At 44.5% G+C, this 26,059-nt stretch overlaps 1 protein-coding gene across 7 annotated transcripts in view; it reads right to left on the bottom strand.

The window, feature by feature from the left end:
- The window catches only part of PDS5B (PDS5 cohesin associated factor B), a 257,905-nt gene that overhangs the window by 176,317 nt on the left and 55,529 nt on the right, over positions 1–26,059 (bottom strand). For all 7 annotated transcript variants that reach the window (XM_073341612.2, XM_073341603.2, XM_073341649.2 and 4 more), the window contains one exon: positions 20,510–20,713. In XM_073341612.2, the coding sequence (XP_073197713.1) occupies positions 20,510–20,713 (204 nt within the window). The remainder of the gene's footprint in view (positions 1–20,509; positions 20,714–26,059) is intronic.

The raw sequence follows: 26,059 nt of genomic DNA, 5'->3' as shown, positions 1-26,059 counted from the left end.
TTAATCCAGAGACTCAGGTTTTTCTGCAGTTTCATACTTGAGCTCTGAGCAGTCATACTGCTCCCTTACATACAGTGCAACTCCCCCACCTTTTCTGCCTGCCTGTCCTTCCTGAACAGTTTATACCCATCCATGACAGTACTCCAGTCATGTGAGTTATCCCACCAAGTCTCCGTTATTCCAATCACATCATAATTCCCTGACTTTGCCAGGGCCTCCAGTTCTCCCTGCTTGTTTCCAAGGCTTTGTGCATTTGTACATAGGCACTTGAGATAACCCGCTGATCGCCCCTTGTTCTCAGTATGAGGCAGGAGCCCTCCCTCTCACATGCTCCTGCTCGTGCTTCCTCCCGGTATCCCGCTTCCCCACTTACCTCAGGGCTTTGGTCTCCTTCCCCCAGTGAACCTAGTTTAAAGCCCTCCTCACTAGGTTAGCCAGCCTGCTCGCGAAGATGCTTTTCCCTCTCTTCGTTAAGTGGAGCCCGTCTCTGCCTAGCACTCCTCCTTCTTGGAACACCATCTCATGGTCAAAGAATCTGAAGCCTTCTCTCCGACATCACCTGCGTAGCCATTCATTGGACTTCTACGATTCAACGATCCCTACCCCGGCCTTTTCCTTCCATGGGGAGGATGGACGAGACCACCACTTGCACCTCATACTCCTTTATAAAGGAGTATGGAGTATATAAAGGATATGTTGCTCATGTCTATTCCATATTAGGTGTGTGCGCGCCCATGTGCACAGCTGCTGGAGATTTTTCCCTTTGTGGTATCTGGAGGGCAGGCTCTAGCACCCTCTGGAGCCCCATGCTCCTTGCACTGGCATATGGGGCACTACCAGCCCCACACCCCCTCAGTTCCTTGACATCAACTCCAACTGCAAGGAAGGAGGGAGGTCATGGAATAGACATAAGCAACACATCTCGGAGAACCACCATTACAAAAGGTAGGTAACCGTTTTTTCTTCTTTTGAGTGCAAGCAGTATCCTTGGGCGTGAGCTCTGAGTTCACGGACACGTTGTTTGCAACACTGCTCTGCCGAAGCTGGCATTGTCCTGGGCTTTCTGGGTGATGGCGTAATGGGATGTGAACGTATGGACTGAAGAAGAACAGGTAGCAGCTCTGCAAAGGTCTTGGATCAGTACCTGTACAATTAAGGCCGCTGATGAAGCTTGTGCTCCGGTGGAATGGGCAGTCACAATAGCGGAGGGCGACACCCCTTCTTGTTCATAGCACAATCTGATGCATGTGGTTTTCCACAAGGAGATTCTCAGAGGAAACCAGTAGAGCTTTCATCCTGTCTGCCACTGTGACAGAGCTGTGACGACTTAGGAAAAGGTTTGGTTCTCTCAGTGTAGAAAACTAAGGCCCACCTAACATCCAAAGAGTGTAAGTTATGCTCCTTCTTAGTCTTGTGAGGCTTTGGGAAAAAAGACTGGTAGGAAGATGTCCTGACAGTATGGAACTGACACACCACCTTTGGTAAAGCTGTGGGGGTACAGCTGAACCTTTTCCTTATACACCACCATATAAGGGGGTTCCAATGTCAATGCTCTGATCTCAGAGATCCTTCAGGCTGAAGTAATCGCTACTAGGAAAGAAACCTTCCACGAGAGGAGCAGCAGTGGTGAATGGCTTGAAGGGAGGGACCCGTGAGCCAGGAGAGCACCAGATTTAAGTCCCACAGAGGGATTGGGTCGTGAACCTGGGGGTAACTCTGCCCAACCCTTCAGGAACCTGAACATCATTTCATGGTAGAAGACTGATCTGCCCTGACTCAGAAGATGGGGAAGGCTCAGATAGCTGCCAAGTGCACCTTGATCGACGGAAGGACCAAGCCTTGACACTTGAGATGGAGCAGGTAGTCCAATATAGAGAGTGTAGTGAGGATTCCATTCCGAGGCCCAACACGTAAACCGTCTCCACTTAACCAAGTAAGCCACTCTGATAGAAGGTTTTCTCTTTGCCAACAAGATTTGCTGGACTTGCACAGAGCAGACTTGTTCCTCTATATTCAGCCATGCAGAAGCAACACTGTCAAGTGCAGGGACAGTAGGTTTGGATGAAACAGCTGGCCCTGATTCTGCAAGAGCATGTCTGGACATAAAGGGAGCTCCAAAAGGCACCACAGACAAGAGGTCCAGCAGTATGCCCAACCAGTGTTGACATGGCCACGTGGGGGCTACCAGGATAACCTTCGCCTTGTCCCTCTTGACCTTTAGGAAGACCCCTGTGAACTAGGGGTATCAGCAGTAAAGCATACAGTATCCTCCCCATCCATAGAATCAGGAAGATGTCAGACAGAGAAACTCTGTTAAGCCCGCATATCAAGTGGAACTGCTGGCACCTTCTGTTCTGTCTGGACGCAAACAGGTCCACCTGGAGAGTCCCCCACCCCTGGAAGATAACGCTGACCACCTCCAGGTGGAGTGACCACTCATTGCAAGAGTAGGACCCGCTGAGGCAATCTGCCAGCGCATTCCAGGCACCCGGGAGGTGCAACACCTCGAGGTGGATGGCATGTTACACACAGAAATCCCACAGCCAAAGAGCCTTTTCAGCTCTGTATCAAGAGTGGGCCCCGCCCTGCTTGCTGTCGTAGAATATTGAGCTGTATTGTCTGTCCTGATCTTCACCACCTTGCACCTCAAGTAGGACAGGAACACTAATAGGCCAAGCATATCACTGAGTTCCTTCACTTTAACATGAAGGGAGCATGAAGGGTGCACCTGGAACCAGAGGCCTTTAGTGCTGAAGTCGCCAAGGTGGGCTCCCCAACCCAGATCCAAAGGGTCAGTGACCAGCGTCACCGAAGAATGTGGGGCTACAAAGGGGATCCCGCTCAACACCAACTGCGGATCCGTCTACCAGTCCAGGGATGATAAGACGTACGATGGGACTGTGACAACCAGGTCCAAGTTGTGCCTGCTGGTGGCATAGACCAACGCCAATTATATCTGCAGGGGTCTGAGGCGCAGCCGGGCATGCTGTACCACGTAAGTACACACTGCCATGTGGTCTAGTAGCCTAAGGCATACTCTGGTGCTTGTGAGTCAGTGAGCTGTGATATACGCAATAAAGTTCCAACATTACTCGGGACCAGAAATCCAGTAGGAAGACTCTGGCCTGAGTGGACTCAAGCACTGCCCCTATAAAAACTCTGTTCTCTGAAGTGAAGTCAGAATTGATTTCTGTTCATTTATAAGCAGGCCCAGCTTTCGATGGATGGCCCGTACCAAACTGATGCTGTGCTGAACCTCGGATCACAAAGGGACTTTGATTAGCCAGTCATTGAGGTATGGATAGATCTGCACACCTGGACATTGCAGATAAGCTGCCACAACTGCCATGGACTTTGTGAAAACTCTCAGAGCCGACGATAGACCAAAGGTCAGTGCTGTGAATTGGTAATGGCGTTGACCCACCACAAACCGGAGGAATCTCCTGTGCCCACGGAAACAGAGATATGAAAATAGGCATCTTTTAAGCCGAGGGTGGCGTACCACTCTCCCAGATGCAAGGAGGGGGATGATGGAGGCCAGGGACACCATGCGGAACTTTAACTTTTTGAGATATTTGTTGAATCAACGCAGGTCCAAGATCGACCTGAGGCCCCCCTTTGGCATTCAGGATTAGGAAATATCGGGAATAAAACCCTTTTTCCCCTCAGCTCTCCAGGAACTTCCTCTACCGCCCCTGCATGCAGGAGGGCTCCTCCTGGACAAGGAGTTGCTCATGAGAAGGGTCCCTTAAAAGGGATGAGAAAGGGGCATGGGAAGGAGGAGTGGAAGAGAACGGTAGGGTGTATCCAATCGCTACTATGTTGAGCACCCAACAATTGGAGGTAATGTGGGACCATGCAGTAAGGAAAGGAGACAAACAGTCCAGAAACAGATGGGGGGGATGGATCCTGACACAAATCTGGTACACCATCCTCAGGTACACTCTGAAAATCCCTACCGCAAGCCACCAGGGTGTCTTGCAGAGCCCAACTGGGATATTGGGGCAGACAGAATGAGTTGACAGTGTTTATAATCTCTATCCCTTTTCTTCTGGGACCTTGGGGAGGTGGGCCCGAGAACCTAGGAGGTGGCGGTTGTGGCCAGAAGTGCCTCCGTGAGGCCAGCAGCATGTACAGGCCCAAGGAGCACTGAGTGACTCAAATCTTTCAGTCCATGCAACTTGGTATCAGTTTGTTCTGAGAACAGCACATTGCCCTCGAAAGGAAGGTCCTGGACCAGGTGCTGCAGCTCACGGGCGAGTCCCAAGGATTTTAGTCGCAAATTGCACCACGTAGATACCGCCAACACCATCAACCTTGCTGTCAAATTGCCCGTGTCCAGGGCAGCCTGGAGAGAGGCACTGGCTACTTCCTTGCCCTCTACCATGACAGCCAAGAACTCCTGTCTCGCCTCCTGATGTAGGGAGTCCTTAAATTTGGCCACTGAGTTCCAGATATTGAAGTCATATCTCTCCAACAATGCTTGCTGGTGGGAGATATGCAGTTGCAGGCTGGCTGTCGAATAAACCTCTCCCCCAAATAAGTCCAACTTTTTAACGTCTTTATTTTTATGGGATGGACTAGTTTGCCCCTGCCTGTATCATTTGTTGGGGGCCAAGACCACTAGTGACCCTGGGGGAGGGTGGGAGTACATATACTCATAGCCCTTGACAAGGGCATAGTACTTCTTCTCTGCCCATTTAGATGTTGGGGACAGAGAAAACGTGGTTTGCCACAGTGCCTTAACCAGCTTGAGTACCCATCATACTGGGAGTGCCATCTCAGAGGGAACAGCCGCAGCCAATATATCAAAGAGGCTGTCCACAGGTTCCTTAATCTCCTCAGCCTCCAACCCCAAGTTCGAGGCAACACGTTTGACCAGCTCCTGGTGGGCTCAAAAAACATCCAGCAGCAGCAGGTTCGTGGGCCCCACAACTGCCTCATCCAGAGAGGATGAGGAAGAGGTCATCACCACAGGAGGAGCTGTGGCACCGGGGTTGTTGGGGTTTCAGTACTGGCTTCCAGACCCTCCATAGTCGGGGCCAATGGCACCGGGGTTGTTGGGGTTTCGGTACTGGCTTCCAGATCCAAGTTGGTCTCCAGTGGTGGTGGCCAAGTCGGCATCTGAGTCCACTTCTAGGAGACTACTGAGGACCATGGCTGGGAATATAGCCCCGGCATCGGTGGGAACCCCCACGGGGTCCAACAAGGCCATTTCGCCAGCCACTGCCCTGGCAGCCAAGACATTGACAGACCTGCAGCTAAGTCCAGTGCGTACAGCCAATGTCAGTGCCATGACGTGGGAGGGGTAGCTTCCTCCCCAGACTCGAATGAGCACTCCTCCCTCAGTGACCCCGGAGGAGCCGTCACTACCATCTCCTGCCATCTGTGATGCAGAGAGCAGTGCCACACCCAGGACTGGTGGCGGGGAGCTGATAACCACTGCCACAGGGCTTGAGATGTATGACATGGCAATGGGGAGCAGTTCTGAGGGGCTGGTGACCGAGAAGCCAGTGACTGGTGCCATGACATTGGAGATCAACGTCACGGATCTGGCGACAGGTCAGGGACCTGTGCTGGGACAAGGCTGACTGGAGAGCCCCATCAAGGGCTTCCCTCTCAAGGCAGCCACCTTTGCTGGTGGGTGAGTCTCTAGGCATGGGTGGCACCAGGTGTGATAGGAGGCCTTTTGCCACCTGAAAAGCCTCCAGCATCGAGGGGGCTTGAAGATGTAGGGGTCCCTGACTGCTCCCAGGAGTCAGCAGTGGGTCCCGAACAGAGCTGAGTGTCCTAGCAGGCGTATCTGCCACCAACTGTGGCTCTCGAAAAGATGAGCAACTTGGCATGGGTTTCAATTTGTTAGGAGTTTCCTGCCTGCCTCTCTGCAGCCCCAGGGAGCACCGCGTTGCCACGATGTTTTTTGTGCCTCTTCTTTGGCATGGAGGAATGACAACGGCGCCGGGAAGAGCCCGGTGCCAACGGAGCACTCTGCACTTAGGCCGATGTGCTCCATCCTGAGTCTGGAGCACAGCTCCGAAGCCAGATGAACGGCAGCTTCCATTAACAGGCCCTTCAAACGAATGTCCCTGGCCTTAAGAGTGTATGGCCTGAAGCCCTTGCAGATCCCACACTTTTCTTTGATGTAAGCTTCCCCAAGGCACTTTAAGCAGCTCATATGAGGGTCGCTCACTGGCATAAGCTTGTGACGGGCTGCACACTGTTTGAAGCACGGGAAACGGGGCATACCCCAACCCTGGGACAACCACCCAGACGGGACCTTTAACTAACTAAACTAAACTACTAACACTAAAAACTATGTACACAGAAAAGTCCAAGAAAGTCCACAGACAAAACCACAACTGACCTTGCAATTGTCATGAGCAGCAAGAAGAAACTGGGCAGGTGCGGGGCTGGCAGCACCCTGCACACCAGTGCATAAGTGCATGGCTCCAGGGGGTGCCAGAGCCAACCCTACAGATACCACTAAAGGAAAAATCTCTGGCAGCCATGCACATGATCCAGTTTATCGTGATCATTTTTAATTCTAATCCTGTCCTCCAAAGCAGTTGCAACCCCTCCCACTCTGGTATCTTCCACATACTTTATAGGTGTACTCACTATGCCATTATCTAAATCATTTATGAAAACATTGAACAGAACAAAACCCTGGAAAGATCTCAGCGTGACCCCACCTGATATACCTTTCTAGCTGGACAGTGAACGAGTGATAAACCCGCTGCGCACAGTTTTCCAACCAGTATGCACCACCTTATAGTAGATATGTCTAGTCTATATTTCCCTATTTTGCTTATCAGACGATCGTGTGAGACTGCACCAAAAGCCTTACTGAAGTCAAGATGTGATATATCTACTGCTTCTCTCCCATCCACCAAGCTTGCTACCCTGTCAAAGAAGGATATTAGGTTGGTTTGACGTGAGTTTCTCAACAAATTCATGTTGACTGTTACTTACCTCATCTTCTAAGTGCTTACAAATGGATTGTTTGATTATTTGCTCCATAATCTTCCTGAGTACTTAAATTAAGCTGACTGCTCTATAATTCCATACATTAGGATAGCCATACTGGGTCAGAACAATGGTCCATCTAGCCCTTCCGACAGTGCCCAATGCCAGGTGCTTCAGAGAGAATGAAATGAACAGGCAATCAAGTTATCCACCCCCTCATCCACTCCCAGCTTCTGGCAATCAGAGGCTAACGACAACCAAAGCATGGAATTGAATCCCTTACCATCTTGGCAAATAGCCACTGATGGACCTATCCTCCATTAACTTATCTAATTCCTTTTTGAACCTTGCTATAATTTTGGCCTTCACAACATCCCCTGGGAAAGAGCTCCACAGCTTGACTATGCATGATGTGAAGTACTTGCTTTTCTTTGTTTTAAACCTGCTGCCTATTAATTTCATTGGGTGACCCCAGCTCTTGTGTGATGTGAAGGAGTAAACAACACTTCCTTATTCACTTTCTCTAAACCATTAATGATTTTATAGACCTTTATCACATCCCTCTTAGTCATCTATTCTCCAAGCTAAAAAGTCCCAGTCTTATTAATCTCTCCTCACACGGAAGCTGTTGCATACCCATAATCATTTTTGATGCCCTTCTCTGTACCTTTTCCAAATCTAATCTATCTTTGAGAGGCGGTGACCCGAACTGCACACAGTATTAAAGGTGTGAGCATACCTGGATTTATACAGCAGCATTATGTTATTTTCTGTCTTACTGATTCCTTTCTCAATGATTCCTATCGTGGTTAGCTTTTTTTTGACTGCTATTGCACATTGAGGAGATGTTTTCAGAGAACCAACCACAATGACTCCAAGTTCTCTTTCTTGAGCGGTAACAGCTAATTTAAATCCCATCACTTTGTATGTATAGTTGGGATTATGTTTTCCAATGTGCATTACTTGGCATTTATCAACATTGAATTTCATCTGCCATTCTTGTTGCCCACTCACTCTTTGCAATTCTTCACAGTCTCCTGTGGACTTCACTATCTTGAATAATTTTCTATCTGCAAATTTTGCTACCTCACTGTTTACCCCTTTTTCTAGATCATTTATTAGTATGCTCAACACTACTGGTACAGATCCCAGGGAGACCTTACTATTTATCTCGCTTCATTCTTAAAACTGACTATTTATTCCTAACCTTTGTTTCCTATCTTTTAACCAGTTACTGATCTATGTATGAGAGGACCTTCCTTCTTATCCCATGACTGCCGACTTTGCTTAAGAGAGCGCCTTTGGTGAGGGACCTTGTCAAAGGCTTTCTGAAAGTCCAAGTACATTATATCCATTGGATCACCTTTGTCCACATGTTGGTTGGTCCCCCCGCCTCCCAAAGAATTCTAGTTTATTGGTGAGGTATAATTTCCCTTTACGAAGGCCATGTTGACTCTTCCCCAACAGTCATGTTCATCCATGTTCTGATAATTCTGTTCTTTACTATAGTTCAACTCATTTGCCTGGTACTCAAGTTAGGGTTACTGGCTTGTAATTTCCAGGATCATCTCTAGAGCCTTTTTAAAAAAGTGGTGTCCTATTAGCTATTCTCCAGTTATCAGGTACAGAAACTGATTTAAATGATACACTACATACCACAGTTAGTAGTACTGCAATTTCATATTTGAGTTACTTCAGAACTCTCGGATAAAAACCATCTGGTTCTGGTGACTTAGTACTATTAAATTTAGCAATTTGTTCCAAAACCTCCTTTATTGACACCTCAATCAGGGACCGTTCCTCAGATCTGTCCCTAAAAAGAATGGCTCAGGTATGGTAATCTTCCCCCACATACTCTACAGTGAAGACCGATACAAAGAATTCATTTAGCTTCTCCTTACTCTCCATTTTATAAATACAGTAGAACCTCAGAAGTACAAACACCACAGTTACAATCTGACCAGTCAACCACACATCTCATTTCGAATTGGAAGTATGCAATCAAGCAGCAGAGAGAAAAAAATAAATACAGTACAGTAGTGTGTTAAATCTGAACTATTAAAAAAAGGGAGTTAAACAATTTCCTTACCTTGTCAAATCTTTTTTAATGTACTTGTTACATTTAAATTAAGATGGTTAAAAGCAACATTTTTCTTCTGCGTAGTAAAGTTTCAAAGCTGTTTTAAGTCAATGTTCAGTTGTACGCTTTTGAAAGAACTACCACCTTTGTTCAGATTTATAAACATTTCAGAGTTACGAACAACCTCCATTCCCGAAGTGTTCGTAACTGAGGTTCTACTGTAGGTACTCTATTTGCTCTTTTCCAGTCCTCTGGGATCTCTCCAGTCTTCAAAAATAAATAAATCCAATATTGATTTATATTGAAGACATGTTCAAAAGGAATAATTTGGGGGAAGTTCTATGGTGTGTTATACAGCAAGAATACTAGATTATCACAATGGTCCCTTCCCGCCTTGGAAACTATCCATCTCTGAAAACAAAAACTGTCCTAAATGTGGCCCTCAATGTTCAACTAAAGCAGGATTAGGAAAAAATGATCCCAAAAAACAGGCCTCAGATCAACATCAAGAGCTTAATACTCCATAAACGTGTGCAGCAAGTTCCATATAGCTACTCTTCAAGTGACATCTCTACCCCGATATAACGCGGTCCTCGGGAGCCAAAAAAATCTTACCGCATTACAGGTGAAACCGCGTTATATCGAATTTGCTTTGGCCTCGAGCATTTGTTATTAATAGTCGACAAATCATTTTTGTTAGAACTAACACGGTGTATGCAGTAAATAATTCTGTTCTACAATGGTTAAATTGTATCTTCTTCCTTTAATTACAACAATTATTTTATAAGCTTATTTAAAAGATACACTGTATTAACACCGGTACTAAACACTGCTAAATGCAACCATGTGGGCTAGGTTTCATCATACATCAATCGTTTGGTCTGCATGTAATGCTTAAGAAAATGCAACATTCACATAAAGTATCAGAAAAAGCTTCTAATTACACATCCTTACAAATTGTTGTAAAAAAGGATTTTGGTATTTTAGCAAATAGGAGCATGGGCCACTTTGTCACTTAATCTGTGTATGACATAGTTGGCTAAGTACTGTAATATGAACTGTTAACTATTAAATACACTGTAGTTTGAAAACATTTTGGACATGGGAGTAGAAAAGGTTAAAATGAAGCTAAAAAAGGTAAAGTAATAAAGTTTTAGAGACTGATAAAATGGTAAATACCTTTTTTGGGGGTACAAGATGCTTTCTTAACATGCACCCCTTAACATTCTTTTAATTTAAAAAGAACTTACTATACTTTGTTGCTTCATGCTACTGAGAGCCCTCTTCTTTGCCAGGTCAATTATGGATTTCAACTGCAGTATTAGCAGTCTATCCCCATCCTGGCTGTCTAGCCACTTAAGATCAATCTCTAACCCTACAACTTCATCTGCAGCTTTGGGCGGTGGCTCCGAAAGTTGTTCTTCACTATCCTCAGGGTTAGACATTTTCTGAGGCACCAGGTTGTTGAGGGGCAACATTATGAAATTATATCTACATCTGTAAGTTGTTCATAGGTTGTACACATAGCATCCACCTCCATCCACTCTTGAACATCAGCTATCCGAGTTTGAGCCATAAGTTCCCTGTAGACTCTATCTGCCTCCATGGCCTCTTCTTCCGTAAAACCTTCAAAGTTGTTCTTATCTTTGTTTTCTTCCTCATCTTGGTTGTCGTCACTTTCAGTGACTAAAGCACTTCTGAGACCACGATGCCAACGTTTCTTTATCATTGACAGAGCGATTCCTAGCCAGGCTGTCTCGACTAAGTTAAATACATCTAGCAAATTCAATTTCTTGATTACATCCGTTATGCTACTGTTGTCCTCAACTATTTTCTTTACTAAGACTTTACAATAGTTCATTTTAAATGTGGCTACAATGCCTTGATCGAGGGGCTGTATTTTGGACATTGTGTTCTTAAGAAGGTAGCTCACTTTTATCTTCCCGTCTTTGCTGGTTAACGTCTCAACTGGCGGGGTTGGCAGGACAGTTGCCTTTGGCTCCAGGTTTTGTCTGCGTAGATGGCTCCGGACAGCTGGTACAAAATATTTCTTAAACCGTTCCTCGAAAATATCCGATGTCATCCAGGCATTTTTTTGAATGGCGATAAATGAATGAAAGCGAATCCATGTTCTTATGGTGGAAAGCCCTAGGTGAACTGGATTTGCCTGTGCACAGAGGTTTAAGTTTATGTGTACCAGTTTTATTCACGCAGAAAAGTACTGTCACTCTCTCTTTTATCACCTTAAAACCTTCGGCCTTTTGTTCTTTGGTCCTAGATGCAAGTGTTCTCTCCGGTAGCATACAGTAACATAAGCCGATTTCATCGGCATTATAGATTTGCTCTGAAGCATAGCCTCGATGATGATCTCTTATAACTTTAGCGGGTATTCATTGCAAGCTTTTATATCTGCGGAGCGTGTCTCTCCTGAAATTGCGACTTGTTGAATGCCATGACGTTTTTTAAAATGATTAAGCCATCCACAGCTAGCTTTAAATTCGTTACCTTGATGTGCAGAAACGTCCTTGCCTGAGCTTCTAAAATAGAGATCCTTCTTCAATTTCTCCGCTTGTTTCCTTATAATATCATAGGAAATTGGCATGCCATCGGAGCGTTCTTGGGTAAACCATGTAAATATTGCTCTATCTAGTTGGTTTTACTGGGCAGTTTTTAGGCACTTCCTTTCCAGGTCTTCATTTTCATCCAGTTCAATTAGCACTGATCGTAATTTTTCCTCAACTTTGATCCACCCTCTTAATGTTGATTCCCCCACTCCTAGTTATTTTGAGACCTTCACTTGGCTCATTCCTGATTTCAGTCTGTCCAAAGCTTCCAATTTTTCTTGGACTGTCCATGCCTTTCATTTCCATGGCTGTGAACTACTTGCCATCACACCAATGGTATTTTAATACTGTATTAATGCTAACCATTTTTTTAAATTGTTTAGAAAATGTCAGTGCAGTTACAATGTTTCCAAAATACAACTAGTGAGACAACTGAAGCTTAGTCTATACTGCACACAATTTACAAACAAGATTAAAATAGGCGGAAGAGATGAGAATGCCTAATGCAGGGGTGGGCAAATTTTTTTGGCCAGAGGGCCACATCCGAGTTCAAAATTGTATGGAGGGCCAGGTAGGGAGGCACAGCCTGGCCCCGCCCCCTATCTGACTCCCACCTACTTCCTGCCCCGACTGACCCCTCAGAACCCCCGACCCATCCAACCCCCCCGCTCCTTGCCCCCTGACTACTCCCTCCAGAGACCCCCCCACCCCTAACCACTCCTCCCAAGACCCCGCCCCCATCTAAGCCCCTCTGCTCCTTGTCCCCTGACTGCCCACCCCCGAGACCCTCTGCCCCTTATCCAACCCCTCAGCCCCAGCCCAGCACCCTTAACACGCCGCTCAGAGCAGCATGTCGGAGCCAGACATGCTGATGCCCCCCAGAGCACTGCTTTACCACTTTATATCCGAATTCGTTTTATATCGGCTCACGTTATATAGGGGTAGAGGTATATTGGAGACTGACAGGATAATACAGCTCTAGTAGTTTAAAGCTGAGTTTTAGTCCACCGATAACAGGTCTGAACATTAATTTATTTGCACAGATTCTACACCAAAATACACACTTCTGGATTTCTTTCCAAATGGTTCAAAAATTATGTATCCCTACCACAGGAAAGTGTTAAGCCACAACAGCTGCATGATGAGCTTCCAGAGAAACAAGTTGAGGCTCATCAGTTAAAGTACTCAAAACTGTAAGGATCAAACAAGAAAAAGAGCATCTGAGATTACCTACAACCCCAAACAGAAAAGCATTTCGACTTTGAAGGTCATGCTCTTCATATGAAAGATTTATAGGATTTACCTATAATCTGGCAAACACATACTGATAACCCAACATTCCTCCACTTGGGAGAGAAGATTGCAGAAACAGCAATGGTTTCCATATCATAGCCAGGAGATGGCAATACCTGAACTGGTACACAGAAACACAGGAATTGGTATACAAAATCAGATCAATGGCCCCATGTAGTTCAGTATCCTCTCTGAGACAGTGACCAGATGCTTTAGAGGAAGATAAACTCCCCTATTGTAGACAGTTATAGAACAACATGTCCATACAGAAGCTTCTTCGTGAAGGCAGTTGGCTTTCCTTATCCTACCTAACCTGAATATTCTCAATATCCATGTAACTGGTTAATTTTTTTTCCATTTTATTGAGCTCTTGGGCTCAAATAAAAAATATCTCTTGTACACCTCTATTATACACACATCCCACACACACCTCTATTTAGAGAGGAGATGAATAGTCACAAGTCTTTTCAATACATCTTCCTATGGGATTCTCTCCAGCAGAGCACACATTCTTGTTGATCCTGGCACCTTCAACTAGTCATACACATTGCTGGGTTCTAAATTAACTATTTAGAAAACCTCTGGGCACCACTGTGGACAGACAGTTCAATGAGAACTTCAATGCAGCGTGTAGTGGCAACCAGAGACTATATTACACAAACTACATTAAAACATTAAGGTTATAAAGAAAAGCATTCAAGAGTTAAGGTTGCACAGGCATTTCCTAATGCAGAATAGTAAATATGCATTATGATACTGTCTTTCATTATATGATCACAAAATAGGTTTTCCACAGGCCGCTGATTCATTCAGTTCACAAGATGGACAGAACTCATTTAATGAGCTGCTACTCACTAGTTTTTTCCCCCCATCATTGTTCAGTGCATATCCCCAGACCTTGTTTACTATACCCTCTTCTGAACACAGAACTATTAATTTCCTCATGGGCTTTTCTATGAAACTCATCACTATAATATTTGAATGCTTCACAAACATTCACAACCTCCCTGTGAAGTGAAGCAGAAATATTACTCCCATTTTACAGACAGAAGATCAAAAGTATCCATTAAATTTTGAGTGCCCAGTTTGAGACCTGGAATCTGATTTTTTCGGAGTACTTAGCATTGTATACGTTCAAGTCACATCTTCCATTGACTTCAGCTGAGTCCTCAGCACTTAAGCAAATCAGACCCCAAAGTCTCAAGGGGAATGAGAATAAAAAACAATTGCTGACAATCTCTGATAAGTCTGGTAAATGACTTGCCCTTCATCACACGGGAACAAAATTAAATTCTCCTGAGCAGCATCCAAATTGGCTTAACCATAAGACTGTCTTTTCTCCTTCCACAATCCCTTGCCTCATTCATTACAGACCTTCCAACTTCCGCAACAAATGAGACAGGTTCCTACAGACAATAGCCTCCTTAACAACACAACCCTGATTCACTCCCAGAGCGGGTCCATCCTACATACTGAATGAGGCTGGAGTCCCGTGGAAAAATAGTATATGATCATGTAATTAAGGACTAACATAACGCATATGAACTGACAATCTTAACTCTACCATTTCCTAATTTTGACTGCTTGACTTTGCAACCTCTGTAATGTTCTTTTAACTAACACACACACACAGAAATTTACCAGACTTTTAAAAAGCTAACACATTCCATCATATTAACTCCCACTCACTTGTGTCAGCAGCAGGGATTTTTTAGATCCACCGCAGAGACTTCCGCCACTTGAGCTAATGGAGTAACTGAAAGCAACAGTAAGTAGTCACCCTCTGTGTGAACCAGTACTAGATGAGGATGAGACACACACACTCTGCTAGTGTGTTTCAAAACTATTTTCTGGCAGAGGAACGGTGAAACTCAGGAATCTTGGCATTCATTCCAGGCTGTAGAGGGGAGTGTGCTCTTGTAGGCATAAACTCTGCTGCCCATTCCTTCCAAACTTGAATCCCTCTGCCCTGGCCCTGTCTTGTCTATTCATCACCATGGCTCTTTGTCCCAGCCCCAGTGTTCTCGCCTCAGGCTTCTCATCCTAATCCAAGAGTCCTTGCCCAGCCAATCTTACTATTCCCATCAGGGCTCCCCATCTGAGTCCCAATCTACCCCATTTTAATCAGTCTCCTTGCCCAGCCAGTCCCAGTTCCCCAATTCCAGCTCCTTCCCCAATCGGTCTCTTCTCTTAACACCCAACCTCCAGTTCTTGTCCCGCCTCAAAGGTTTCACTACCATCACCAGCTCCCAGTGCCTGCCTCCATTCCCAGCTCCTCATCCAGGCTCAGTCTCCCACCTCAACTTCTTGCCTCAGTCTCCCCACTCCTTATCCCAATATCTTTGCGCAGCGAATTCCTGTACTCCCCACACCCCTGACACAATCTGGCTCCTCATCAGATCTGTCTTCCGCACCATCATCTGGTCCAGGAAGTCCCAGTCACTTCCACCTCCTCATCTAATCTCAGGATTCCCCAATGCCCTGTTTCCCTCAAAGATTCTCAGTCCCACTCTCCTACCTCAGTCTTAGCCTCCCCTTTACCCCAGTCTCAATACCTCCCCAATATGCTCCAAGTCTTCTTGCCCAACAAGTTCCAGTCTCCACCCCAACTCCACAGTTGGTTTCTTTTTCCACACCCTTCCAATCCCAGTTTCACCAGGCTTCCTGTCCCAACCTACTCCTTTCCCTCCCATTCACAGTCCAACTTTTGTCCCCCTTGCCTTTGAGTCAGTTAGCTTTTTCCCTCCGCACTGTGTGGGGGCTAGTAGGGAGTGGTCATTGCAAGCAGAAGACGACAGACTCCCTACTCTCAGTTCTGGCACCCAACACCACGCCATTCTGCAGCAGCTGAGAGTAGCCATTACCGGGTAAGTCTGACTGCTTCTGAAGCCCTGGGCTGGAGCATATTCAGTCACTATTCAGAGATGGTGCACGTGCACATACAGGAGCTGTGAGAAGACTAATGATATTCTCTCCCTCTGAGGTGATGGCATATGTGCAGCCTCCACTAGCAGTTGTGACAGGATGGAGCATGCTCAGTGAAAACAAACTTTGGAGATTTTAGCTGCTGAACTCTAATCAGTCTCAACTAAACAGGTACGAATTGAGATTTTTCAAAATCTTATAGTAATTTAGCCAAATTAGGGCAAATTTTCACAGGAACATCAAAGACAAAGGCCACCTGCCTGCCACGTTTCAAGTCCCTGCTCCAAAGTATAGGGGCACTAGAGCGTCTCAAAATGTCACCAGTATTTTTTTTAAATGACAAAACAATGTATTTTTCTCTATCCTCATTCTAAGGAACAGCTGAAACATTTTGGATGGAGTTTTCATACAATAACTTCAGCCTGAGTCAGACAACCAGCATGGAAAATTTCAGCCCAAATGGTCAAAGTTGAAAGTTATAAGGCTCTGAAAATAGGCTCTTATAATGGCAAATGTCAGACAACCTTAATTGGTGGACTACTGACTCCACCTATACCAAGGAATAGGACAGAAAATATTGATTTACATAGGGCATATAATTGGAATTATCATGCCATTAACTGTGCTCATATATTTTAAAAGGCCAGAAGGAATGGTTTGAGTATTGGCCTGCTAAACCCGGGGTTGTGAGTTCAATCCTTGAGGGGGCCATTTAGGGTTCTGGGTCAAAAATTGGGGATTGGTCCTGCTCTGAGCAGGGGGTTGGACTAGATGACCTCCTGAGGTCCCTTCCACCCCTGAGATTCTATGAATCATAGGATTTTAATGCCAGAAGGCACAACTATGGACATTTAAGTCCGATTTTCTCATCTCAAAATACAGAATTTCACCTAGTGATTCTTGGATTGAACCCATAACTTCTGGTTGAGCTAGAACATATCTGTCAGAAAGACATGTGAATCTTGTTTTAATTTGGGGCCAGTCACATTCTCATTGTCCAGCACGGGACAGCTTAAAATGGCCTCGTTTTTCCAGTGTAGGAATCACGCCTCAGATGAATTTCCCCTTTGCTCAAGAGAAGTTGTGCACAACATTCTAATTGCAGGATATTCTATGTGGATCCTGAGGACAACACTGTATTAATTGCACTATCAGATTCTTTCATGGGAGACTCAAGGCAACAGGGCAACAAATCTCTGAGTGGGCCTTATAGCCTGAAGCCCAAACTCAATTTCAGGCTAAAACAACGTATGCCTGATTAAAAGGCAGAAAGATATAGGAGGAAAATGGTGGAGTAAGATCTTGGAAAACAAAACACTGGTCCAGAAAGAGGCATTCTTCCCCTTACGTTTTTCCCCCATGAATATGAAGAAATTATCACAGTCGTTTGTATCAAAAAGTCTTAGTCCTGCAACCAGGACACCTGTGAACTCATTTCATGAATATAAACTGTCTTAGTGTTACACACTATACCCTATATTTACTATTTTTACAGGACTACAATAAATTTTGTACAAAGTATGCCGTATAAGATCTACTGAAAATTACTGTCCTGGTAAAATGTGTTTATCAACACCACATGTAAAGTTATAAGATTCTACGTGCTCCAAGTTTAAGAAAAACAGGCACAAACCAGTGTTTCAGAGACAAAGACATATGAGCACCTCAGCCAGGTATCAGCATAATCAGATGAACTATCACCTAGGTAAGTGACCATTCTTTGACAAGAAGAAGGTTGTAAGCGAGAACTTTACATATTGACAGTGGAACAGTTGGGAGTTGGTATGTAAGCAGATTAGTTGTTGCTTGAACCACAGCTGGAGATAATCCTCAAAGAGGGGAGAAGAGCATAAGAAGGAGAAACAATGGCCTCCAAATCACCTAGTCTCCCCCCATCTCTACTCATGGAAGCTACAATGCTTGAAAGACAAAGGAGGCATCATTGAACTGGGGAAGGGGTCCTGGCTGGGAGCCTTTTCAGTCAATACAGATTGCTGTAAGCATATTATGAGATAAAAATCTTTGCTTTGAATCCATTTAGCTTGCTACATTAGGTATTAGTTTACGTATTATCATTTATTTGATTCTTAACCAATTCTGCCTTTATGCCTCATTACTTGTAATCACTTAAAATCTATCTTTCTGTAGTTAAAAAACTTCTATCTAAACCTGTATGTTTGGGTTGAAGTGTTGGGGAACCTCCACTTGAAAAAGTTTGTGCATATCTAGAGTCCTGCCATGAGTGCAGGGGACTGGACGAGATGACCTCTCAAGGTCCCTTCCAGTTCTATGATTCTACAATTTTCCACTGATGAAATGACAGACTTTATATGAGCTCATATTGTTCAGTAGAGAGCTGTTCAGTACAAGATGCACATTTCTAGGAGAATTTCAGGTCCTGGGAAGTTGCTGGTGTTGCCCTGTATGTAAATCATGAGTGGCTGGCCAGAACATTCATGTAATTCAGTTGGGAATGATTTTGCATGCTAGAGGCTGTGTGTGAACTGGCCAGGAGTGGTAGTTCTCACAGCAAAGCAGTGTAAAAGGCACCCCAGGATTGGTGAATTGAAGGGACAGCTGTTCAACAGTACAGATTGTACCCCATGTAAGGTCATACTCAGCAACAGTCTGCTGCACCACTGTTTTAAAAGAAAGTGACTCCACTATCTGCCCTTTTTTCATGTCTTTGATACACTTACAAATTTACCTCTGAAATTTACAATTCTGAAATCTGAAAACAAAAAGACTAGAGAAGTTAAAGCCAAGAGCAGAAGAGAATGAAAAAAAAGACATCACTATTTTTTAAATACTAATTTTCACCGTTGCCTATTTTAAAAGAAGAGAGAGCCCAACCCATCAGTCAAGATTCAGAGAGGGTAGTGAAAAGTTGTTTGTTTTTGTATGTTTCGGGGGGGGGGGGGAGAAGGTAGGACTGGTGTTCAGTGTTCCCTATAATTTTTTACATGCATGCGTAGAATGAATTTTGTTATGGGCACCAATATGGAGGTGATGTGTGGCGGGGGTGGGGCCAAGGGGTTCAGAGTGTGGGAGGGTGCTTGGGGCTGGGTCCAAGGGTTGGGATGTGGGCTCTGGCTGGGGATGTGGGCTCGGGGATGGAGCCGGGGATACGGGGCTCGGGGTAAAGGAAGGGGCTCAGGGCTGAGTCAGAGGATTGGAATGTGGGGGGGGGGGGGGTGTGAGGGCTCTGGAGTGGGGTTGGGGAAGAGAGGTTTGGGGTGCAGGCTGCTCTGGGGAGAGAGTAAATTTTTTAAATGACAAAGAGTAAATCCATCTAAACTGCCATAAAACGAAAGTTTCTGTAACAAAAAGATTACTCTGCAGCTGCTTGTTTAAATTGTCATTTCCTAATCAACCATCTCCATCTAGTTGGGCTATGGGTATTTCATGTAACGTAGAGTAAGGTCACTCTTAAAACTTTGCAACTTTCAAATTCTCAGCAGAAAAGATCACTCTCTCAGTTAGATGGAGAGTAACACCATAATTTGAACTATTTGCAAACATACCTTTCTTCAGTAAAATAATCTCTCCCGTCCAAGAGCGTATCTACACTGCACACTAAACTTGGTCTCTGACTCTGGTTTGAGCTCAAGCCCCCCTATCAGTTCACACAAATCAGTCCAACTGAGTCAGCAAGCACTCAGGACCCAGGTCCTAGAACCTAGATAGACGAGTGGGTCAGAGTCCCGCTGCAACTAAGGTTCAAGCTGTTACTTTGCAGTGTGAACGCACTTCAAGTAATGGACTAGAGTCAGAAGGTCTGCGTAGTGCAGTGTAGACATGTTAGTATGGCTAAGACCTAGGTCCAGCAACTGTAAACTCAGGTTTACAATGCAGCGGGGCACATAAGTGCAGGCTTAGAAACACCAAGTCCATAAGCCTGGGTCCCACAGATCCCGTGCAGTGTTGAAATACCCCAAAATGCTAACTGAAAGCACTAGAAATCACTATTTTAGAAGTGCTGGTAGAGGGGATTTTGCTGCTCTCTCACAGAAGGATCCTGTGGAAGCTAAAGACCTGTCAACACTACTAAAAGGACAGCAGAGTAGATATTCTAGTTAATCTCGCAAACAGATATAAAAAGTTAATAATTCCAAGAGCCTTTAAATATTACATATGGAAACAGAGGCTGCCTGAGATATAAGGTGGGTGAGATATTATCTTTTATTGAACCAAATTCTGCTGGTGGAAGGTACAAGCTTTCAAGCTACACAGACTAAGCAGTTTGAAATCTTATAACTTCCACCAACAGAAGTTGGTTCAATAAAAAATATTACTTTACCTATCTTGCCTCTTTCATAGGTTGGGACTACAGTTACAACAGTTATGCTTCTCACCAGTTATATTTGTTAAGTCTACAATATAACTGAGGTAGAAGATTTAATTACAACACTGTTATCTCCCGACTTTTATAGTAGCTAAATTTGCAGTGCAGACAGAACCTGTGTCCCCATAATGAGGTTAAAGCCTTGGATTTCTCAGGTAACTTATTTATTTTTATTTATACAATAACTAGTAAACTTGTTGAACCAGAATTAGATAAAATGATTTGGCTTGGGATGCAATGGGTGAAATATATTCGTTCTGCCCTTACTCTCCCACCACCTTTTTTTTTTTTTTTATTAAACATACATTTTCCATGTGCGTGCTTATTTCAACTTACTTTCAGTTTATCTGGTGACGTGTATGGAGCTTCAGGAGCATAAATTCTGAAAATATCAGCAAGGCAACACGCTACCAGCAAGCGCACATCTTTATCAGGGTGTTTGAGAAAAAAATCTGAAGCAAGATGTAATGCAAGATTTAGATACAGCTCCTTTTCTTCTTCAGAGTCCTGGTCCATATCCATGAATGTTTTCACAACCATCTACAAAAAAAATTAGATCAATATATAAGTGACGCTCTCTAGGTAAACAGGTCTTCATTCAAAATAAGGCAAGAGCTCATGCAATTCTACCCTTTCTCCACCCACCCAACACTCAGCTTTTGCACAGTGTTTAATATGCCTCTAAAGCAGCCGTTCTCAAACTGTGGGTCAGGTCACAAAAGAGAGTCCTGACCCTATTTTAATGGGGCTGCCAGAGCTGGAGCTCGACTTGCTGGGACCTTGCGGCCGAACCTAAGTCTAAGCCCCTCTGCCAGGGGCTGAAGCCCAAGCTCCACTGCCCAGGGCCAAAGCTGAGGAAGCCCTTGGACTTCTTTTTTTCTCCCCAACACACACACCTCTGGGGCGGTGGGGCTTGGGCTTTGGCCTTCCCGGCCGGGGCTCAGGCTTTGGTGCCCCTGTTGGGTAGTTATTTTTGGTGTCAGAAGGGGGGGCGCACTGCAATTAAGTTTGAGAACCACTGCACTAAAAAGACAATTCACTGATTCGACTGAGCTCAGAGGTGTTTACCTGTGCATCAGCCATGGCATCAACCATGGCATCAGCCATGCACAGGTAAACCCAGAAAGCAAAAGCAGTCAACTTTTATTAGGAAGCTTATAATTTCTTCTTTAAACATTTAGAGTTATACAGACAGTTGACAAACCCCCATCTGAACCTTCCCCCCCCCCACTTTATTTTCTTTTTGATATTTTAAGTTTCTGTCCTCTAAAACAAAGGCTGAAACAAGCTTCTCACCAGGACAACCCACCAACTAAAGCAGAGTGCACTGGGTTTTAATGCAATCATAAATTAACCCAGGACTTTATGCAAATTAATACTATTTTTATTACAGGAGGACTATGCGATCCCAATCAAAATCAGAGCCCAACTGGGCCAGGTCCTGTATCAACATGGAGTAAAAATGGTCCCTACCCTGAAGATAGACAGACAGAAAGAAAAACTAGTAGCCCAATAAAATATGTTGAAGACATTCAGTCACTAGTCCAATTTAAATAAAACGCTTGTTTGAAGGGGAAAAATAGATGTATTATGTTTGGCCTTTGATTATTTAGAATGAAATTCCAATACCTACTTTCCATATGATGCAATTTATTTTATGGGATATTTTTAAATTGAAGAATCTAAGTCATTATATAAGAATTTCTTATTTGAATCACGGAGATGTAATTATTTTAATTAGTGCAACTGCCATTGGATGTAACAAAATGGCAATTAAAGCTCGATCCTTCACCCATTAAAGTTAGTGGCAAAATTCCCACTGATTTTAGTGCTACAAGATTAAGGCCTTAAGAGATAGATTACTTGTTAAGTGGCTCACTTTGCACTTACTGATAAAATACTTCAAAACAACTATGATATTTTATTATCATAATATTTTTAGATATGGCGAAATCAGAAATCTCTTCTGGCTGGCCAGATACCAAACCAACCTGATTTATGGCAATTCTCTTGCATGTTTGAAGGACCTTCAGAGATGCTAAACTTCAAAATCACATTAGAAACAGAAGATTAAAATTATAATCTGTGTGTTTCTAATGTACCCATATAATTTCCATTGGAAAATGAATCTCCTTTCCTACTTAGCCCAGAAGAAATCAGTTGCTTGGGCTATCACACCACCAAGTCCCTTCCAAATTCCAAAGAGGAATTGTTTTTGTTACAGAAGATTGAGTTTCTGTAATTTATTAATGTACTAATAAACTACTACTTGGGCTTCAAATGAACTGAGCCACAAGTATGCTTCATGTTCATTCTGGGAATTAGCTTGAGTTCTCTCCTATTTTGCATTTAAACCAAGTTCACCATTTGTCAACATTTAAATGTTCGTTAGTTTTGCATGACCACTACCACCAAAAATATACAACAAAATTAATTGACTTTTTTTGCATTCTCATCTCAATTTGCAACTCATAGAAGTGAGGAATTAACATTTTTAGAACTAGGTGAAGTGCAGAAAGCCTCTAGCATAAGTTTCTCCAAATAGATCAGCCAATACTCTTAAATCCTGACCTGAAATTCTTCTACTATTGAAGTATTGGATTTTCCCAGAGCTCACAGTAACAACTATGCAGAACTGTGCTAAATTGGATTATGGTACTAGGATGAAAAACAGTTTCAGAGACTAGGATGAAATTAAATATTTTCACTCGTGACAAAGGATTTCAAACCAAGTTTCCAGCGCTGAAAGCCATCCTTCCACCTAGACACAAATATGATGCTTGCATATAAAAAGATAAACAACTAGGAATTGTAAAACAATTCAAAATATTTGAAGACTATAAACACCAAAGAAAGAGATGAATTATTCAAGAAAGTAAGAGAAAGTATAACCAGAAGCATGGGCTGAAACTTGGCTGATCTCATTCGTTGCATTTTGAGGCCCAGGACTCATGAAAGGACTCATAATTTAAAATGTGAGACTTACATTTCTTTTTTGGATTGTTTGGTGATTTGAGTGTCTTGTTCTTTTCTAATGAGTCAGCAACTACTTTATATCCACTGGCTTATCAATTAGTTTCTCCCCCTGAATACTTTGAGAATGACAGCAGTTGCTTTTCAAATCTGCCTCCCAAGAGTGCAGCCACCATGCACCTGCAAGATGCTATGCTGTACTCCACTCCCCTACCTGAGAAGCTTAAGTCAGGGACGCAATCAATACAAATGCCACTGGCACAAAATATGGAGAAAGGAACAATCTGTAGGAGTTTGACAGTTAGCTGAATGGAGTCCAATAGAAGCCTGTCTAGGCCAGGATCATTACAGCTAAGCACAGGATGAGGAGTCCCTTACAACTGAACAGGTTGCCTTGAAATTATTGTGCATTCTCATATGCAGGAGAGAAAATCTCTTTTCACAGGCATAGCTTTGTCCTTTGCAAAGGAAGAAAGTGCTACTTCAGCTTTGGGTAGGCTCACAAGGTCTGTCTGACTTTGGTGATCATTATAAAGTGTCTTGGAATATTTGCCTAGGCTCTTGACCTTTGAAGAGGCCACACTCCTCTATGATTTTTAGGGCAGCATATAGCAGCTATATACCTGTAAGAGCAAACTACAATATTCAAGATTAAAGTTTGTCCTGAATTTCTTTCTTGGGAATCAGGCTCCAATTCAGAAAGCTAGCTTTCTTCCCATGAAGACAAACCAACTAGTCAAGTCCTGTTCTATTCAGATTTTTTTTCTTGCTTTTCTAATGCACCTTCCATCTCCCACAAAAAAATATAAGGATGAGGTGGAAGCCTCTTCCTCCACTCCTTTGCACAGTGAATCCTAGATACGATAGTGCTTGACTTTTTTCCCCCAAGCTGAGTCTTCTGCTCCAATTCTGAAAGGAAAAAGTATGGGGGAAAGAGGGGTTTACATTACCCGCCTACTGAGAGCAACTGCTAACCTTCAGCCTTTATTGGTATTGCACTGGGGGCTGGAAGGTCATTTTATTGGTCCTGACAGAGATAAGGAAAGGTATCTCAGGTTGTCCAAGGATAATCTGTAGGATGGATACTGTGATGGGTTCCCCCCTAGCCTGATGGATAAGTGCGTAGTGGAATGTGAAAGTGTGGATGGATGACCAGGTGGCCACCGTACAGATGTCCGGGATAGGCACCAGGCCAGGAGGCTAAGGCCCTCCTGACATCTATGAAATGCAACCTATGCTCCTCCTCTGACTTACGCAGCTTTGGAAAAAAGACAGGTAAGTAAATGTCCTGGCCCACATAAATCTGTGAAACCACCTTGGGCAGGAAAGCCGGGTGCAGCTGCAGCTGGAAAGTGTCTTTGTAAATGACCATATAGGGTGGTTCTGAGATAAGTGCCCTAATCTCAGAGCCCCAGCAGGCAGATGTTATTGTAATAAAGAACGCAACCTTCCAGGACAGGAGAAGGAGACAGCAGGAAACCAAGGGTCCCATGAGCCATGACAGCACAAGATTCAGGTCCCACGGAGGAATGGGGTCCCTGATGTGCGGGTAGAGGTGCTCGAGGCCCTTGAGGAACCTGGTAGTCATGTTCTGGTCAAAAACCAACCTACCCTCAAGTGGCAGATGGAAGGCCCGCTCAGGCTGAATGCCTTTATCCAAGAACTAACAGGAGAACAGCTTCCATTTGGCCAGGTAGGTTGCCCTAGTGGAGGGCTTTCTGCTGCCCAACAGAACCTGTGGGACAGCAGCCAAGCACTCCTGCTCCTCTGCACTTAACCACGCAGTAGCCAAGCAGTCAGGTGCAGCACCTCCAGGTTCAGATGCAGAAGACTGCCGTAGTTTTGGGACAGCAAGTCCAGCCTGAGTGGTAGCTGCACTGGAGCAGCCACCCAAGAGGTTCAGAGGCATGCTGAACCAGTGCTGGCGCAGCCAAGCCATCACTGCAAGGCCCCTCTTCGCCCTGTCCTGCTTGATCTTCATGAGGACCCTGTGAATCAATGGCACTGGGGGGTGGGGGAAAAGGTGGAAGGCATACAACAGAGCCCCAGACTACTGAAGCAGAAAAGCGTCCAACAGGGTGCCCCTGTCGATCCCCCCAAATCGAGCAGAAAACACAGCATTTCCTGTTCTGACTGGATGCGAACAGGTCCACCTGAGGAGTCCCCCACCTCTGGAAGATGAAGGTGACCACCTCCGGATGGAGGGACTGTTCATGGGGAGACAAGATAGTCCTGCTGAGGTGATCTACCAAACCGTTCCTGGCCCAGGGGAGTTGCCCAGCTAAGGTGCCTGGCTAAGAGACGCATGTCATGTAGGAGACAGAAGTCCCAGAGCCTGAGGGCTTTGCGGCAAAGAGCAGACAATCTGGCTCTGCCCTGCTTGTTGATATACAACATATACGTGCTGTAGTGTCCGTCAGGACCTGGACCGCCCTCCTTTTTATGTGAGGTAAGAAGGCTTGGCAGGCCAGGCAAACCAAGGGAGTCCCACAGGTTAAAATTGTACCTGCCTAACAGGGCCTGGTGGTTAGACACCCAAAATTGCAGGCTGGTCATTGAATAAGTCTTTGTGCCAAGTAAGTCCAGTCTCTTAGCGTCTTTGTTTTTCAGTGTGCCACTGACTTGGCCTGACCTGTCCCTTTCATTAACAGCAGACATGAGCAGTGATGCTACTGGAGTGTGTGTACACAGCTATTTGAACACTTTTACAGGGACATAATACTTCTTTTCTGCCAACTTAGACATAGGCTGAATGGGAGAAGGTCTGTCACAGCTGTTTGGCAATCCTGATTGGACAGATAGTGCGACCCGGGCTGGGGTGAGAGGAGGATATAACATTGAAGAGGTCATCAGACTCCTCCATGGCCTCCTCATTTTTTAAGTTCAAGTTGGTAGCCACCCTTTTAAGGAGAG

Source organism: Lepidochelys kempii, chromosome 1 (assembly GCF_965140285.1).
Source record: "Lepidochelys kempii isolate rLepKem1 chromosome 1, rLepKem1.hap1, whole genome shotgun sequence".
Taxonomy (NCBI): Eukaryota; Metazoa; Chordata; order Testudines; family Cheloniidae; genus Lepidochelys; species Lepidochelys kempii.
This window is presented reverse-complemented; position numbering and strand designations above follow the sequence as displayed.